We start from the raw sequence: 17,816 nt of genomic DNA, 5'->3' as shown, positions 1-17,816 counted from the left end.
ATCTTCTAGTTCTTCCCCTTCTCTGTCATCAGGGGCGGTTGTGTCTCAGAATTTCTTCCAGGTGAGAGGGAAAGTGGGTGGATTTGGGGCATCACTCCTGGACTGTGGATTACTTTAGGTAGGAGGCATGGGTTTGGGTTGGGTCTTGAAAATGGGTAGGAGTTTGCTAGCCAGAAAAGAAGACAACAGGGTGTGCAAGGCTGACAGGCCTGAAAGAGCATGCAGTGTTGCGGGAACAGCACAGAAGTTAGTGCAGGAGTGAGATGGGGCTGAGAAGGCGGCTCCTGCCCTGATCACTGGGGATCTGAGTGCTGAGCAAGCAGTCTGGCCATCACCTGTGGGCCAACGGCATCAGTTGGCTTGTCAGCAGGTGCAGGACAGACAGAGCTGTCACTTAGAGAATCAGCCACCACAGGATAGAAGGTTATTGTGGGGGTTTTGCTGACTGGTGCTGAGGGTATGACAAGGCAGTGGAGGTGCAGAGAAGGGGCTGGATGCAGGAGAAGCTTCTGAGGAAAATCCCCAGCACCTGGTGGTGGACTGGATGTGGGGCGGGAAACACCGCGAGTGGCCTGGTCGAACACCTTGGCTTAAAATGTCCTTTGCTGGTGTATGGTGAATGCGGTCCTCCAGCCTCCTGGGACCTGGAAGGGCACAGAATGAAGCCCATAGTAGGGTCAGCTCAGCTGCGAGCACCGCCTACCCCCGGCCGCGACGCGGAGGTCGCTGCTCAGCCAGCCCTGCAGGAGGCGCTATAGGAATGGCCTAGCGGCTACGCATGCGCGATACATCGCCGGCAGGGGGCGGGGCCCCCTGAACCCGGAAGCAGGGCAGCTCACGTGGGGGCCGCGGAGGGGGCGGTCGGGTTTTTGCTACCCGGTTCTAGGCAGTCTTCGAGGGGGGGTCCGCGCTGTTCTTTCCTCCGTCTGAGGGGGCGGGGGTAGCGGTCGGGTCCCCTTCGCCCGTGTTGGGGGCCTGGGGACGGGCCACGGCGGAGTGACCGCTCCCGAGGACGCAGCAGGGGTCACTGACCATGGCACTGATATCGACCTGCCGTTGCTCCGGTCGCCTCCTCACGCGTCGTTTCTCCGGAGCGGCGCGGCGTGGGGTGCGGCCTGGCGGGGAGGAGCTAAGCCGCCTGCGACTGGATGACCTGCCGACGACCCCGCGGTCTGAGGGGAGACTGGAGCTTCTGTTCGGCCTGTCCCCGTGTCTCCTGGCTCTGCAGGCCGCCCGCCGCCGCGTGGCCCGGCTCCTGCTCCAGGCCGGCAGGTCCGGGCTGCAGGGGGAGCGGGCCGAGCTGCTCCGGGTGGCCGAGGCACGGGACATCCCAGTGCTGCGGCCCAGACGGAAGCAGCTGGACGCCCTGTGCCGCTACCAGGTCCACCAGGGCGTCTGCATGGAGGCAAGCCCGCTGCAGCCCCTGCCCTGGACTGAGAGCCGTGAGGCGAGGCCAGGCGACGACCCCCAGCAGTTGTGGCTCGTCCTCCAGGGGCTCCAGGATCCCCGGAATCTTGGGGCCGTGCTGCGCTCCGCTCACTTCCTCGGAGTGGATAAAGTCATCACCAGCCGGAGAAACAGGCACGGACGTCCCTTATTCCCCATGTGCCCCAATATGGAGGCGAAGCCGAGTTCCTAAGCACCTTAACCCTTGGGTGATCCCTCAGGCAGGTCCCCCCATCGCCAGAATTCTCACCCCTAACCCTTGGGGGGCCAGGGGAGGGCAGGGCACCGGGCTTGAGATTACCTAGTCTCATGTGGGGCGTGGGGAAACTTTGCAGCTGCCCGCTCACTCCAGTGGTCAGCAAGGCCAGCGCCGGTGCTATGGAGGTGATGGACGTATTCTCCACTGATGACCTGGCCGGTTTTATACAGGTAATGGCGGGGGGCGGGAGGAGTAAAGGAGCAGAAATGAGCCAAGCTCAGCCTTTCCGAGGGCACACAGCTAGCAGCTGATGGGAGAAGGGGACGTGTTGGCAACGCTCCCTACGTCCTTCTAAATCTCTTTGGGAAGGGGAGGATCTCGGAGTTTTTAAAACCACAAGTAGAGCAGAATCTGAAGTTAGGGACTTTCTAGCGTCATTCCCCTTGCTGCACTCCTTCCCTGGGCATACCTTTAACCCTCCTGCGTCTACTGCAGTGCCTGCTCAGTAGGTCTTCAGTAAATGTTCAGCTGTGAGGAGCTGGTGGCCAAGAGTCCCAGGTTCCTCCAGAGGTTTCCCCCAGAAAGGCTCTTTGAACAAGGACTAGTGTATGCCTTTCCCCTTTTCCGTTCCGCAAAGCAAAACCATCACCACCACCACCACTAAAAAACCTAGGAAGAGGCAAACCTAAGAAACCCCTCTCCTGGTCTGTGCTTCTGTCTTCAGCTGTGCTTCCCTTCTTGGACACCAGGGGACAGTATTGCCCTGCACTTGGCAGCTCCCCTGACCATCCCCCAGATCTCCCAAGTCTCAAGTCTTGGGATCTCTTTTCTCCATATATTCATTTCCTGTTGGTCTCATCCAGTCTCATGGCTTTAAATACCATCTATATTTGAATGCCTCTGAAATGTGTATTTCAGCCTGGATCTTGCTCCTAAACCGCAGATTCACATCTGCGGTTGCCTACTGCTAGTTGCCTACTCAACAGCTCTTTTTTGCTGTCTAAGGGGCATTTCAAACTTAACATTTGCAAAGCCAAGGATCTGTCCTTTCTGCAGAATTACCCTGCTTGATCCATGGCAACTGTGTCCCTTCAGTTTAGGCCAAAAACTGTGGCGTCATTCTTGATTCTTGCTGTTCTCGTGACCGTGTGTCCCACCCTTCAGTGAATCCTTTTGGTTGGACCTTGAAGTTATTTCCATATTCTCGCCATTGCTCATCTCCACTGCCACTACTCTGGTCCAAGCCACCATCATCTCTTCCTTGTATTGTTGCAGAAGAGTCCTGGTTTCCTTGCTTCTGCTGTCGGCTCTCAACACAGCAGGCAGAGTGATTCTGTTGAAACATGTCAGGCCATGTCACTTCTCTGCTCAAAACCTTTCAAAGCCTTTGCATCTCTCTCAGAGTAAAAACCCAAGTCCTTCCAGTGGCCTTTGAGGTCCTATCTTATGTGGCCCTTTGTTCCCTCTCCTGTCTCAGTGGCTCCCTTCCCACTGCCGCCTTGTTGCTCTGCTGTTCCTCACACATGCCAGGTAAGCACCCACCTGTTGGCCTTTGCACTTACTGATCTCTGCCTAGAATGTTCTTCCCCCAGATGTCTACACGGTACTCCCTCATCTCCTTCAGGTCACTTCAGTAAGGCCTTTCCCGACCACCCTTCCACGAGGCTGAGATTTTGGCCTGTTCACCGCCGTATCCTCAGTGCCTAGAACAGAGCCTGCCCGTTCCAGGTGCTTAATAACTGTGGACTGAATTGAATGGATCAGCGAGGGAATGAATACAGGGGCAGAGCCTGGGTCCTCCTCGGCCGGGGCTCTGATGAGGGTTTGGTGAGCTAGCACAAGATTTTTTCTTCCACCTTTCAGGCCAAAGCTCGGCAGGGCTGGCTCGTGGTGGGCACGGTGGGCTGCCCGGGCCCTGAGACTTCCCCGTCCTCTGAGATCCCCGTTACTAGCTGCTTGGAGTTCCCCTGGGACCGGCCTACTCTCCTAGTGCTGGGTAGGTAGATGCCCCTGCTTTTCCATGGTCAGACGTGCATTTCCTGAGTGCTTGCATGTCCCGCTGAGGTATCCCTAACCCTCTGCCCCCGTGCTCCGCAGGGAACGAGGGCTCTGGTCTGTCCCGAGAGGTGCAGGCCTCCTGCCAGCTTCTCCTTACCATCCTGCCCGGCCGGCAGCTGCCTCCTGGATTCGAGTCTTTGAATGTCTCTGTGGCTGCAGGTGAGTCTGCTCTCCCTCTGATCACACGTGTAGCTGTTTCATCCTAGACAAGTTTCTCACTCTTTCTGTGTCTTCAATTGCTTTATGAGCCAAATGAAGAAAATACATACTTTTGAGGATGAAATGAGGGAGTGCCTATCACATGGTCCTTCCTCTTCCCCACCCTCTCTCTTCCCCTTGTCCTTTTGTCTGTCTGTGCAGGAATTCTTCTTCACTCCATCTGCAGTCAGAGGAAGGGTTTTCCTGCAGAGAGGAAGAGAGGGCAACTTCTCCAAGACCCTCAAGAACCTTCAGCCATGTCTAAAGGGCCGAGAGTGGCTCAGCATCCAGGACTGTCCTCAGGATCAGAAAAAGAGAGGCAAGATGGAGGCTGACTTGGACTGTCCGAGGTGTGTGTGTGCTGGAGGGCACACACATCCACATGCTCGAATGTACCAGAGCCTCCTGCCTGAGTGTGCACCCAGGCCCCTGTTTATTAACCGCTGTCTTGGGGGACAGGGAGTTGGAGATGGCAGCTCATTAATTTCTAGGCCGTGCTGGGACAGAGGGTTTCTTTCTTCCTACTGGAAGTCAAGGGGAAGTATAGACTCAGAAGGAAATCGGGCAGCCCAGTCCTTTCCTCTTGAGGAAGAATCCATTTGAGAATGTAGAGGGAGGCCTGGGACCCTCTTATGGGCCAGACAGGTGCAAATCCAGGCTCAAGCCCTGCCCCACTGCAGAGCCTTGAGCACATGGCATCGTCTCTCTGCGCCTCAGGGCCCTTGTCTGCACTTCCTCAGGGGGCTGTTGTGAGGATCAAATAAAACATCGCCTAGTATCCAGCAGGCACTCCACCACAGGCCATTCTGTCCAATTCCTCCATTAGGTGGCACCCTCGCTCTTTGGTCCACAGTCTCTTCAAAGCTCTCGCAGCCACCTGGGGAGATTCTTGGCTGTGGCTCTGCAGAGGCAAGGGAAGGATTAGCAAACACCTCCCCTAACACTGCCCCTCCAGTACCCCCACCGGTGAGTCATCAGTCAGTCAGCCTCTGTGGAAAGAACCGATAAACCAGAGCCCTGGCCTTTGGTTGTCGGAGGTGGTGAGGACAGGGTTGCCGTTTATTGTACAGCCCGACAGATTAGGTCCTCCTCCCTCAGGCCCCACAAATGGAGCAGAAGCCGCTAGAATAAGGAGTTTAGAGCAGTCTTGGCTGCACAGTGGAACTACCTGGCAAACTTTAAAAAACAAGTGACACTTGGGGGCCAGCCTGGTGGCGCAGCAGTTAAGTTCGAGTACACCGCTTCAGCGGCCTGGGGTTCGCAGGTTGGGATCCTGGGTGCGGACCTGCACACCACCTGTCAAGCCATGTTGTGGCTGCGGCGTCCCATATAAAGTAGAGGAAGATGGGCACAGATGTTAGCCCAGGGCCAGTCTTCCTCAGCAAAAAGAGGAGGATTGGCAGATGTTAGCTCAGGGCTGATCTTACACACACACACACCAGCTGACACTGGACCCACTCCCAGAGAGTCTTATGTAATTGGTCAGGGTGCAGTCTGGGCATCTGGATTTTTACAGCCCCCAGAAAGGTCTCATGTGCAGCCCAGGCTGAAGACCACTGGAGCAGGGTTTCCCAGCCTCAGCACTATTGACGTTCTGGGTTGGGTAACTCTATTCTGAGGGGCTGTCTTGTGTATTGTAGGATGTTTAGCAGCATCCCTGGCCCTCTGCCCACCAGATGCCAGTAGCAACCACCTCCCCTCCAGTTATGACAACCAAAAATGTCTCCAGACATTGCTAAATGTCCCCTGGGGGACAAAATCGCCCCTCGTTGAGAACCACTGCTCTAGAGTGTGGATCTGGAGGATAGCAGCCCTAAATTCAAATCTTGACTGCTGCGTGACCCTGGGCCAGTTCCTCACCTTCCCGAGCCTCAGGCCCCTCCTCGGTGAAGGGGGACAATCCTACCTTCTTGGTGCTGGGAGGAGACAGAGGACAGTAGGAACTCAGTGCCTTGCACACAGTAGGTGCTCAGTAAATAGGACTGCCTTTTTCTCTGTGGAATGGGTTGATCTTGGACTTCTAATGGTGATGGCAATTTAGAAAGACATTTGAATTTGTTTAAAAAGGGCCCAAGATTGCTTTAAAGTCAAAGCTTTCTTCTCAAGAAGAGGAAGAACCTCTTCATAAGCTCCATAGATCACCACCCCACTGGTCCCCCTTCAGCTGTCTGTCCCCGACTGGCGCAGAGGCTGTGACCTCTGCTGATATGTGTCAACCTTGGGCATGCTATGCTGCCCCCCCATCCCTGCTGTGCTCTTGGGCAAGAGCCTAGTGTGGTTTTTAACCTTGGCGGCACCTTCGAGTCAGGTCAGGGAAGGGGATAGCTTTTAATATTCCAGGTGCCCAGAGGCACCAGGCCGGTTAAATCCGCATCTCTGGGGAGGGAGCCAGGTACGAGCATTTCTTAGAGCTCCCCCGTGGATGCCGATGTGCAACCAGGTTCAAGAATCACTGGTCCTTGAGCCACCCGCTCATGTCCAAGTAACTGCTTTCAAATCATTCCCGCCCATGCCTTAGCGCAGGCCTGAGAGTTTGGGCCAGGTAACCTTTTATCTGTCCCTGAGGTTCTTCAGAAGACGCTGGTTCCAGCCCTGGCTCCGTGGCTTCCTACCTGGAGGGCTTCTCAGTCTCCTCCTCTGTAAAATGGGGATAGTGCCATCAACACCTGCTCTGGCTACCTGCTCCCCAACAAGGAGGTTATGAAAATAAAATGAGAGCGTATCAGTAAAAAGCGCTCTGTGAACTAGACTGTGCACCCCACGACCAGCACACAAACCTGGATATGGTGGTTCAGTTTATGTGTCAACTTGACAGGGCCATGGGGTGCCCATATGTTTGGTCAGACATTCTGAGTGTGTCTGTGAGGGTGTTTTTGGGTGAGATTAACATTTAAATTGGTAGACTGAGTAAAGTAGATTGCCCTCCCTAACGTAGATGGGCCTCATCCAATCCATTGAAGGCCTGAGTAGAACAAAAAGTCTGACCCTCCTCTGAGTAAGAGAGAGTTCTTCCTGCCTTTTGGAACTGAACATGGGCTGTTCCTGGGTCTCGAGCCTGCTGGCCTTTAAATGGGAGCTACATCATCAGCTCTCCTGGGTCTCCAGCTTGCAGACTTACCCTGCAGAACTTGGGACATGCCAGCCTCCATAGTCGCATGAGCCACTTCTCTATAATAAATAAATCAGTAGGTAAGTGTGTATGTATATATATCTCCTGTTGGTTCTGCTTCTCTGGGGAACCCAGACTACAAGACTTGATGAAAGTGAACTCAGGTGTCCCGGTGTCCCCTCCCCGTGGGGGTACAGAATTGAGCTCTGTTCTCTAGGACCAAACCCAGCATGGAACCTAGAGGTTGGGGTTGGAGGGGTACTCAGGGTCCAGAGCCTCCTCTCCTGCCCACGGACTCCTGTGTGGTATCTTGAACCCTATCTAACCTGCGTTGGATGTGCTGTTCATTAGCTTTCTGGGTCCCTGTGGTCTGGACCGTCTAGAGGGGCCACTCCTGGGCTCACAGCCAGGCATAAGGGGCTGCTCCCTGCTTCACCCCCTGGGCAGCAGGCTGGCCAGCCTCTAGGAAGACAGGTTCACTTGAACCAAAGGGACTTGAGGCTGTAATTACCTGCCAGGCACACACGGGTGGTACGTAGTTGTGTCATGCAAACCAGGCATTCCCAAAACAAGAGAAAGCACCTCAGGGCCTAAGACCAAGGACGGGGTCTGGTTCTCCTTGGAGTGGCCTCTGGGTCTTGACACAGAGGCTGCTCAGCAAGTGGGTTAAATACATGGGAGCTGGGGGAACCGTGGGTATGAAGGGGGGCCGGGTGGGCGTCCCTCCCCTGCAGGGCAGGGTTGGGACGAAGCCAGAGGAGACAACATTGGTGAAGAACATGACCCTGGCTGTTAGGGAGTGTCTGCTTTGAGTTCCAGCTCTGACCTGCTGGTGTCGATGTGGACATGTCCCTTACCTTTCCAAGCCTTAGTTTTCCTCGTTGATAAAGTGGGGATAACAGTAGTGTCCACTTTGGAGGATCGTGGTGCGGATTAAATAAGATCATTGCAGGTAAAGCCCTGAGCCCCGTGCCCGGAGGAAGGCGGTAGCTGTTCTTGCAACACCTGAGGGCCGACCTAGAGGTCAGGGCACTGGGCTCTGTTCTCCTGCCAGCCTGGCCTCAGTTTCCTCATAGGTTCTAGGGCCGCTTTCAGCTGCAACACGCAATGATTGACCCCTGAGAACAGCTGGAGGGAGTTGGGGGGTGTTGAAATGACGTTTGTAGGATTCTTTGTCAGGGCTCCCCGGCCAAGAGGGGCAGGGTCTCAGAAGGTTGGTGTTCCCAGAGCAGCTGAATTGTGGCCAGCGCCCCTGCACCCTTCCAGGGCTGGAATGTTTTTTGGCGGAAGGCTAATTTGCCAGCTCCCTCCCCCAGGCTGGGGTCCTAAACCAGACCCTCCTTCCTATTCCTGCAGGGCCAGGCACCAATGAGCCCCACAGTTTGTAAATGTAATCAACCTTGAGGTCTCAGGCTTCCACAGGTGCAATTAGCATGCCCATCTGCTAATCCCTGATTAATGATGTTTACAAACATGGAACTCCACTCACAGAGCTGCTCAGCCCCTCCCTTCCTGGCCAGGAGGCAGGGGTCTTCCTAGCACCCCCCACTACTCCTTCAGTCCTCCCCAGCCAACACCCCTCCCCATCCCCTTCTTCAGGCAGTAGGCAGAGCTGGAGGTCCCTCTTTGGAGCCCCCTGGCCCAGCTCTCTGCACACATGTGGAAAGGGGACTCAGGACAGGGAGACTACGAGGCTTGGTGGTAGGGCTGGCATCCTGCTCTTCCTTCTTCCCAGTTTTGGAACTTGTAGGACACCATGGACATGCTGCCATTGTTCACCATGCCAGTTCCGGCCCTGGGGCCACACACACACATGCTTCCCTTTGCAGGCGTGTGGGCCCACCCCCAGTGCCCAAAAGGTTGGGCTCTCCGACCTGTCCCCTGGTGGGAACATTTCTACCCCACCCACCTTCCTGCTGAGGACCTCAGTGGGTCCATGTCAGAGGCACAGTAGCAAAAGCATAAAGAACACAGACTTTTGAGTCAGTCCCGGGTCCAAATTTGGCTCTACTTCAGACCAGTCACTTAACCTGATTAAGCCTCAGTTTCTTCATCTGTAAAATGGAGATTAGAATAGTACCTACCATATAGGCTGTTGTGAGGATTAGTGATCAGATGTCTGAAAAGCACTTAGCATAGGGCCTGGGGCACAGTAGGTGCTCAATAAATGTAAGCTTATTGCAGTGAAAATAATAATAATGAAAGGAGGCATCTGAAGCTACACAGATGCCCAAGGACTTCCCTTTCTCCCCTCACCCCCCTCTCTTGGGAGAAGGGCAGGTCCCAGCTCATTACTGGTGGGGGCTGGAGTGGAGGTGTCAGATTGGAATCACTCCTGGGTCTGTTCACAGCTTCTCTGTTTCATTAACACCTCCCTGGTGGTCTTCAGCTCATCCTGCTGGGGGAGGGGCTCCAGAAAGTTCTAACTGCCTCCTACCCGGCCCAGAGTGCAATGCTCCCCACTCCTAGGTCTGCTCAGACGCACATAGAGCGGGTTTTTATGTGGCGGAGAGGTGGCCACTGGCCAGGAGGCTGTCACTGCCCACTCCCCCCTGAGTCTGGGAGGCCTGGTCAAGGGGCATAGCACCTGGGGCTCCCTCTTTCTTTAACCTCCCCATCAACCCCTCATCCGTAGGTTCTGGTCCCCCCATCCCCACTGCATCCCAGCCTGGCCACGTCTTCCTCTGGAATCTCCCATGACTCGGCATGAACAGCATGGTCTTGGGTTCTAATGCCGACCCACCTCTTCCTAGCTGGATGACCTAAGGCGAGTTGCTTATCCACTAGGACATTCAAGTGCCTCTTCTGTAAAATGGGGATGCCATGCCTCAGCAGGGTAGCACAGTGCCGGTAAACTGTGAACTCCATCACAGCAGCCATTGTTGTTTTACAGGCACAACAACTGCTCTCCAAATTATCTTTTTGAATCGCAGGACCTTGTTTAGCTGACTGGGGTGGGTGGATGGGTGGGAGAACAGGGCCAGAGCCCCGAGGACCGGTAGCACGTTCAGAGAAGCAGGAAAGGGCGTGAGCTCTGCCCTAGTTAATTGTCCCAGTTTCTTGCCCAGACTAGGAAAAGGAGTGGGGCTGGTCATTGAATTAAGACCAGGAGATTTATACCTCACTCTGCGAAGGCTGCTTCTAAACAAGGTTCCCCTCCACTACACTCCAAGAAGGATTTTTATGGAAATGCCTGTCCTTCGCCCCTGCCGTGCCCTCTCTGTCACAATATTCCATTTCAGAGGACACTCTTCACCAGCTGCGGTGGCCCTGGGCCGGAGAGGAGGGGCTGGGCCTGGGCCCTTCCCTGCCCCAACTCCACAGGCTGACTGAACTTGGCCCCTTCTGCTTTCTTCTTCCACCTCTGCACCCCCTCTCCCCCTCGGGCTCCTGGCTTTTTTGCTGAGGTTTGTGGGTGTCAGAAAGGAGACTCCATGAAAAGTGGTACCTTTCATGGTTGATCTTCAGCCTCAAAAAAATGTCAATGGCTGAACAGTTTCCTGTAGAAAGAAGAAACCGAGGCAGAAGTCAGCAAACGAGGGAGGTGGTAAGATAGGGTGATTGGTCCCTTCTTGCAAGTAGCCTTATAGGCCTCCCCCAACCCCCAACTGCCCCTTGGCCCTCACAGGCCTTTGCAGACATGTAAACCCCTCCCACCCTCTAGGAACCCGCACCCTCTTCTAGACTATCAGGGCAGGAATGAGCTGGGGTCATTTTATATTCCCAGGTCCCAGCACAGGGTCAGGCACGTCTTGGCTGTTTAAAAAGGATGAATGAACAAGCACCTGGGTCCTGAGGTTGAAGACTGATTGCCTCCCCCTCCTCTTCTCTCTAGTGGGCTGGGGGGCAAGTCTCTCAGCACATTTCCAGCTGGCCCTGACCCTCCATTTTCGGAGGAGGCAAGATGCAAATGAGCCCCCAGCCACAGCTGCTCTTGATTCCCTGAAACAAAGGAGCTAATCGAGGGCTGAGGGGACGCTCTGTAGACCCCTCAGCCCTGCTGAGACCCATCTGCATCCAGACCTGCACAGATGCCCCTCCCATACATGGAGTGGTGGGTCAGGCATGGCAAGGGGCTGGATCTTCTTTAAATCAGAGCCCCGAGACCGACACACATACCACAGTCTCACGTGGTGGGTGTGGGACCCGGAAGCCGTGTGCTTGGAACAGAGTGATGATAGTAATGATGACGGTACTAACGTTTGTCATGTACTTACCATGTGCTAACGGTTTTACACTCCTTGTCTCATTTAATTCTTATGATGCTTTGGGGTAAGCACTGTTAATACCTTTGGTTTAGAGATAGGAACCTGAAGCAACCTAACTGCCCATCAAGGGACGAATGGATAAAGAAGATGTGGTATATATACACAATGGAATACTACTCAGCCATAAGAAACGATGAAATCCAGCCATTTGTGACAACACGGATGGACATTGAGGGTATAATGCAAAGTGAAATAAGTCAGAGGGAGAAGGTCAAATACCGTATGATTTCCTTCATTAAGTAGTAGATAATAACAACAATAAACAAACACATAGGGACAGAGATTGGATTGGTGGTTACCAGAGGGGAAGGGGGGAGGGAGGAGGGTGAAAGGGATAATTCGGTACATGTGTGTGGTGATGGGTTGTAATTAGTATTTGGGTGGTGAACATGATGTAATCTATGCAGAAATAGAAGTACAATGATGTACACCTGAAATTTTTACAATGTTATAAACCAATGTTACTGCAATAAACAAAAAATTAAAAAAACAAACAAAAACTAAAAAGCTTCTGCACAGCAAAGGAAACCATCAACAAAATGAAAAGACAACATAACAAAAAAAAAAAAAAAGAGAGAGATAGGAACCTGAGTCTCAGAGGGGTTGAGTAACTTGCCCAAGGTCGTGCTGTGGCAATCAGAAGGGTTTGGGAGGGAGGGAGGGAGGGGAGCTGGGATTGGAAGGAGAGAACCTCCAGCCCAAGCATCAGCCAGGAGGCCTGTTGCCCAGGAGGCCAAGCCAAATCTGCACACAGCCACCCTCCTCCACCCATCACGCCAAACCCCATCCCCGTGCAATATCCCCACCCCATCTCCCCACTCCACCTCTCCCGAACCATCTTGACAAGCTCCAAGTGGGCCATCCCAGTGGAGGGGGCGGGGGGTACATCCACCTGCTCTCCACCCAGGCTGGGGGGCCAGAAGTGACAGCTCAGAGCTACTGTGGGTGCAGCAAAGGACCTCGAATCCCAGAGACACTCAGACTTGGGTTTAAATCCTGGCTCTGCTCCCACATCTAAAGGCTCAAGCCTTGCTCCACTTTCTTAACCTCTGAGCTTGGTTTCCTCCCTGTAGAACGGCACCAATAACTGCTTTCTCCCAGGGCTGTGCTGGGGCTTGAGAGAAGATGCCCTTGGCACATGGTAGGCCTTCAGGAACTCTTCCTTGCCTGTCTCTTCCTTCTCTTTCTCAGGAGCCTCCCTCTGTGTCTGCCTCTCTGCCCTTCCTAGCTCAAGCTCTGGCACCTCCTCTCCCTCTCAGCTCTACCTCTGTTTTCTGATTATCTCTGTCCCTGCCTGTCACTGGGGCCTCCCTGTTGCTGCTCCCTCTCTGGGGCTGTGTCTCCACACCCTGTCTGTCTCTCTTCTTGCCTCTCCCCTGGCTCCTGATACCCCAGGGGCTAATCGATGGCAGCCGCTGGTTATCGACTGGGCTGGGCGTCCAAGTGTGGCTGCTGGAGGCTGGTATTGATGGACAGGATTGGTGCCCAGGCCGGATGGAGTGGCAGTTGGGGAGCCTGGGGCTGCAGGGGAAGCAGGGCTCCCCCCTCCTCTGCCAGGACCTGGGAGTGGGAGTCCGTAAAGCTGCAGACCCTGCAGCTAGCTTGGGAGTAGAGGGTGGGGCAGAGGGCCTCTGAAGACAGAAGGCCAAGGCTTAGCTCCTGCTGTCATTTAACAAGTATTTATTGAGCACCTACTATGTGCCAGCTGGGGATACATCATTGAGCAAGTTAGCAAACATCAGTAAGTAAAGTTATACAGTGTTCTATGCAAGAAGCCAAGCAGGGAAAGGGGGATGGAAGTGCAGTGGTTGGCGGAAGGTGCCATTTTAAATAGCACAGTTAGGGACAGGCCTCATGGAAAAGGTGACCTGTAAGCAAAGACCTAAAGAAAGTGAAGGAGGGAGCCGTTTGAGGGCATTCTGGTCAGTGGAAACTCCAAGTAAGTGCAAAGCCTCCGGCAGGGGCGTGCTTGGTGTGCTTCAGGTCAGCGTGGCTGGAGTGAGGTGAGGAATAAGCAGGGGTGGGGGTGGGCGGAGAGGGAATGGGGGTGGGGGCTGTGCTGGGAGTGGACACTTAGTCCAGGGCTGACAGCTGCCCTGACTCCAATCTGAGAGGCCTGAGCAGCTTCCACTCAACATGGAAGCTTCCAGAACATGGTTCTGCTGCTCCAACCATGCCTGGAGTTTCACACCAAACCCAGGTCCTTCACCTGCTTTGTCAAAGCGGTAATGCTCACAGCAACCTTGTGAGTTCAAATCTATCATTCCCTGTTGTAGAGTTGGGGAGACTGAGGCACAGAGACATTTGGCAGCTTGCCCAGGTCACGCAGCTAGGAAGTGGCAGAGCTGGGACTCAAACCCAATTCTGTCTGACTCCAAAATCATTGCTTTTTCCTTCTTTTTTCGTTACCATCTTAGTCATTTTTAAGTGTACAGTTCAGTAATTAAGTATATTCACATTGTTGTGCAACAGATCTGCAGATCTTTTCCATCTTACAGAACTGAAACTATACCCATTAAACAACAACTCCCCGTGCCTCTCCCCCAGCCCCTGACAATCACGATACTATTTTCTGTTCCTATGAATTTGGCAACTTTAGATACTCATGTAAGTGGAATCAGATAGTGTTTGTCTTTTTATGACTGGCTTATTTCATTTAGCATAATGTCTTCAAGGTTATGTCTCCATGTAGCGCGTGATGAGATTTCCTTCCTTTATAAGTCTGAATAATATTCTAAAATATGTATATACCATGTTTTTTTAATCCACTCAGTTGTTGGACACTTGGGTTGCTTCCATCTCTTGACTATTGTGAATAATGCTGCCATGAACATGGATGTGCAAATATCTCTTTGAGATCCTGTTTTCAATTATTTTGGATATATACTTAAAAGTGGGATTGCTGGATCGTATGGTAATTCTAATTTTAATTTTGTGAGGGACCACCATACTGTTTTCCACAGTGGCTGCACCATTTTACAATCCCACCAACAGTGCACAAGGGTTCCAGTTTCTCCACATCCTCACCAACACTTATTTTCTGGGTTTTTTTTTTTTTTTTGTGAGGGAGATCAGCCCTGATCTAACATCCGTGCTAATCCTCCTCTTTTTGCTGAGGAAGACCGGCTCTGGCTCTGAGCTAACATCTATTGCCAATCTTCCTCCTTTATTTTTTCCCCCAAAGCCCCAGTAGATAGTTGTATGTCATAGTTGCACATCCTTCTAGTTGCTGTATGTGGGACGCGGCCTCAGCATGGCCAGAGAAGCGGTGCGTCTGTGCGCGCCTGGGATCCGAACCCGGGCCACCAGTAGCGGAGCGCACGCACTTAACCGCTAAGCCACGGGACCAGCCCTCTGGGGGTTTTTTTGATGGTAGCCATCCTAATGGGTGTGAGGTGATATCTCATTGTGGGTTTGATTTGCATTTCCCTAATGATTAGTGATCTTGAGCATGTTTTCATTTGTTTATTCAAGTCCTTGGCCCAGTTTTTATTTTTATTTATTTATTTATTGTGAGGAAGATCAGCCCTGAGCTAACATCCATGCCAATCCTCCTCTTTTTTGCTGAGGAAGTCTGGCCCTGGGCTAACATCCATGCCCATCTTCCTCTACTTTATATGGGACTCCGCCACAGCATGGCTTGACAAGCAGTGCATCGGTGCACGCCTGGGATCCGAACCCAGGCCGCCTGCAGCAGAGCACATGCACTTAACCACTATGCCATGGGGCCGGCCCCTGCCCAGTTTTTAATCAGATTATTTTTGTTGTTGAGTTCTTTATATATTCTGGATATTAACCCCTCATCAGATAATGATTTGCAAATACTTTCTCCTATTGTGTAGGTTGCCTTTTCACTCTGTTGATTGGATCCTCTGATGCACAGTTTTAAATTTGATGTAGTCCCATTTATCTATTTTTCCTTTTGTTGCTGTGTTTTAGTGTCATCTCCAAGAAATCCTTGCTAAGTCCATCCAAAATGGTTGCTTTTAGCCATTCCTCTCTGCTGTCACCAATTTTGCCGACACCTTTGGGTGGGTGGGAGGGAATAGGGGAGGACAGTTTGCAACAGTCGAGGGAATGAGGAAGTTTTTAGCCAGGAGAATAGAAGCCCCTAGGGGTAGGGGGTGAAGTAATGGGGCAGTGGCCATGGTATTCAGATTACAGAGGGGCTTTCACAGGGCAGAGCAATGACCCAGAGGGCAGGATTGGGACCAAGGAGAGGTTCAGGGAGGCAGGTAGCAGCTCAATCTAACAGGATTCCAGAGGTTGAATGGGGTACTTGGGAGGTAGTGAGCTCCCTGTCACTGGAAGAGTGCAAGCACTCAGATGACCACTCAGGTAGGATGTTGTACAGAGGCTTCAGGCAGAGGATATTAAGGTTGGGTTGATGGCCTCTGATCTTTTCTATGATTCAGTAAGGAAGGAGGGAGCTCAATGCTTCAGCCTGTGAGGTGGGGTGGGCAGGATTGAGGTTGACAGGTATCCCCTCCTCTGTGCCTAGGGAAGTCTTGTGATTTGGGGTCGAGCTATGGAGGAGAGTTCATGAGTTCCTGTCACCCTGGAGCCTGAACCCAAGCTCTGACCCAGACGGCCCAAGGATCTTGGAGCCCTGGGCTGGAAGAGGGGAAGAGAGATGAGGATGTGGCTCCTTCATCACCTGCGAGGTGCTGCTTGTGAGTAGAACGCAGGAAACACCAACTTTAGAGCCTGGCAGACCTTGGTCAGGTGCTGCCCAAGGCTCTCACGGGCTGGGTGGCTTTGGGCAATTTCTGTAACTTCTCTCATCCTCATCTTCCTCATCTGAGCAAGGGGCCATCACCTGTCTTGCAGGGTTTTCTGCAGAATGACAATCACAGGTGCCTGGAGCCTGGCAGGTGCTCTGTAAACTGCAGTGATCAGAGTGAACCTACTGATAACCTACAACCCTGAGTGAGCTGCACACCCCCCATCCTCTGGTGACCACTTCCCATTGTTCTTGGCCCTGGCCAGCCCCTCTGACCTGGGTGGACCTCATTCCTTTGGAGCGCTGGGACTCCAGACTCCTGGATCCAGAACCCGGCTCAGCCGTGGCAGACACCCGAGCCGGCCCGGGGCCCTCTCTGGGCCTGGCGGCTGGGGCTGGGTGGCAGCCTGGTATCCACTCTGTCGGTCCTCTGTCTCTGCCTGTCCCTGCACCTGCTGGCCCTGGAGCTTCCTCATCCTGCTTGCCTAGTCCCTCCCAGCCCTACAACCTGTGCCCCGCCTCATCTTGTGCACGTTACACCCAGAGATCCCCCACACAACCCCCAGCCCAGCCCATCATGGAGAAAAATCAAATCTCATTAAAGGCCATTGATTTTCCTCCAAACTTGCTGTGACTACACTTTGAGACTTCTCAATATTACTGCCTGCTCCCACTTTCAGCCCCTCAACCAGCACCATAGCTTCGCCATGGAAATCGAGAGGTGCCGGGCTGGCAGGCGGTGTGGAGGGCGAGAGGGCTGGGGGAGCTGCCTACCGGAGCCCCCAGCCCACTCTGGCCCTTCAGTGTGGCAAGATCCTGGATATGCCACTGATTTCTGGGAGTGAGTATTTCCCTGTCTGGCTGCCCCCAACATCCTACAGGGCTTGGGCAGAGGCAGGTGTGTGTGCCTGTCTTTGTGTGTCAGTGTGTGATTGTGTGTGTCCATGGCTGTCAGTGGTGTGTCTCTGTCTATCTGTGTGTCTAAGTGTGTGTATGTGTGGGTGTATTTGCATGCATGCAGCGCAAGGTAGGGGCTTGGCTTGCAGTGGATACTCTGCTGCCCCTGAAACAGCCCGCCTGGGGAAGGGGCTTCACTTGGGATCAACCCAAGATAGGTTCTCTTCCCAGGGACCAAGGACTAGGTAGGGCTCTGCCCTCTCCCACCCACCCCTGCTGCCCTTTGGTCATCTTGGAAGTGGGACATCTTGCTGACTTTGTTGGGGTGTTAGATTTGGGGTTTTGGGGGGCTGGTGGAAAAGATGTTGGGGGGGTGTGAATTCCTCCCCCACCTCCAGTCTGAATTAAGAGCCCCAGATGGGTGTTTTTAGAGTTGAGTGGACAAGTATTCACCTGGTGAGTCTGGGGAGAGTGGGTTGGGAGAGAAGATTGGGCAGTGAGGGTGCCCAGGAGGGGTGTGGCACGGAGGGCATTCCTGTCTGCCTGGGCCGTGTTCCTAGTGTAATGTCAAACATCGAGGTCAGCCTTAATGGGGAAAAAAGTCACAAACAAGGGCCCTTTGGTTTCCATGGGATGAAGTGGCTTGCCTCTAGCCCACCTGCCAGGGCCAGAGGTCAACTGGCGTGCTAGATTGGCCCTCTAAGCTCTAGGACACGGCTGAGATGCCCCAGGGCGCAGCCTTGGCAATGGGCCTCCTGCAAATTTGGGGGTGGGATGGTCCCCGGGTGTGTGCCCTCAATGAAGCCTCACCTGCCACCCCCACCCCAGCCCTGCACGGGCGTGTCACACAAGTTCATGGATGAGCGTGCATGTTCTCTCCATGGCCTCTGTCAGGGAGCTGGGAGCTGGGAACTGCTC

General features: G+C 53.6%; 1 protein-coding gene across 1 annotated transcript; it reads left to right on the top strand.

Moving 5' to 3' along the window:
• The first annotated feature begins 118 nt into the window (after positions 1-118).
• MRM1 (mitochondrial rRNA methyltransferase 1) lies at positions 119-4,696 on the top strand. Its single transcript, XM_004434827.3, has 5 exons — positions 119-1,581; positions 1,782-1,875; positions 3,509-3,641; positions 3,743-3,862; positions 4,064-4,696. The coding sequence occupies exons 1-5, from the start codon at positions 1,034-1,036 to the stop codon at positions 4,234-4,236; spliced, it is 1,068 nt and encodes a 355-aa protein (XP_004434884.1). The 5' UTR covers positions 119-1,033; the 3' UTR covers positions 4,237-4,696.
• Positions 4,697-17,816: the final 13,120 nt, after the last annotated feature.

The sequence above is a fragment of the Ceratotherium simum genome, chromosome 16 (assembly GCF_057802395.1).
Source record: "Ceratotherium simum simum isolate JZ-2026a chromosome 16, ASM5780239v1, whole genome shotgun sequence".
Lineage (NCBI taxonomy): Eukaryota > Metazoa > Chordata > Mammalia > Perissodactyla > Rhinocerotidae > Ceratotherium > Ceratotherium simum.
This window is presented reverse-complemented; position numbering and strand designations above follow the sequence as displayed.

What these genes read in the sequence shown, in the direction of transcription:
- MRM1 (XM_004434827.3), top strand. Translation starts at nt 1,034, where the DNA reads ATGGCACTGATATCGACCTGCCGTTGCTCCGGTCGCCTCCTCACGCGT. An exon ending in ATCACCAGCCGGAGAAACAG is followed by an intron (nt 1,582 to 1,781) that starts GCACGGACGTCC and finishes GAAACTTTGCAG; the next exon opens with CTGCCCGCTCACTCCAGTGG. An exon ending in GAATGTCTCTGTGGCTGCAG is followed by an intron (nt 3,863 to 4,063) that starts GTGAGTCTGCTC and finishes CTGTCTGTGCAG; the next exon opens with GAATTCTTCTTCACTCCATC.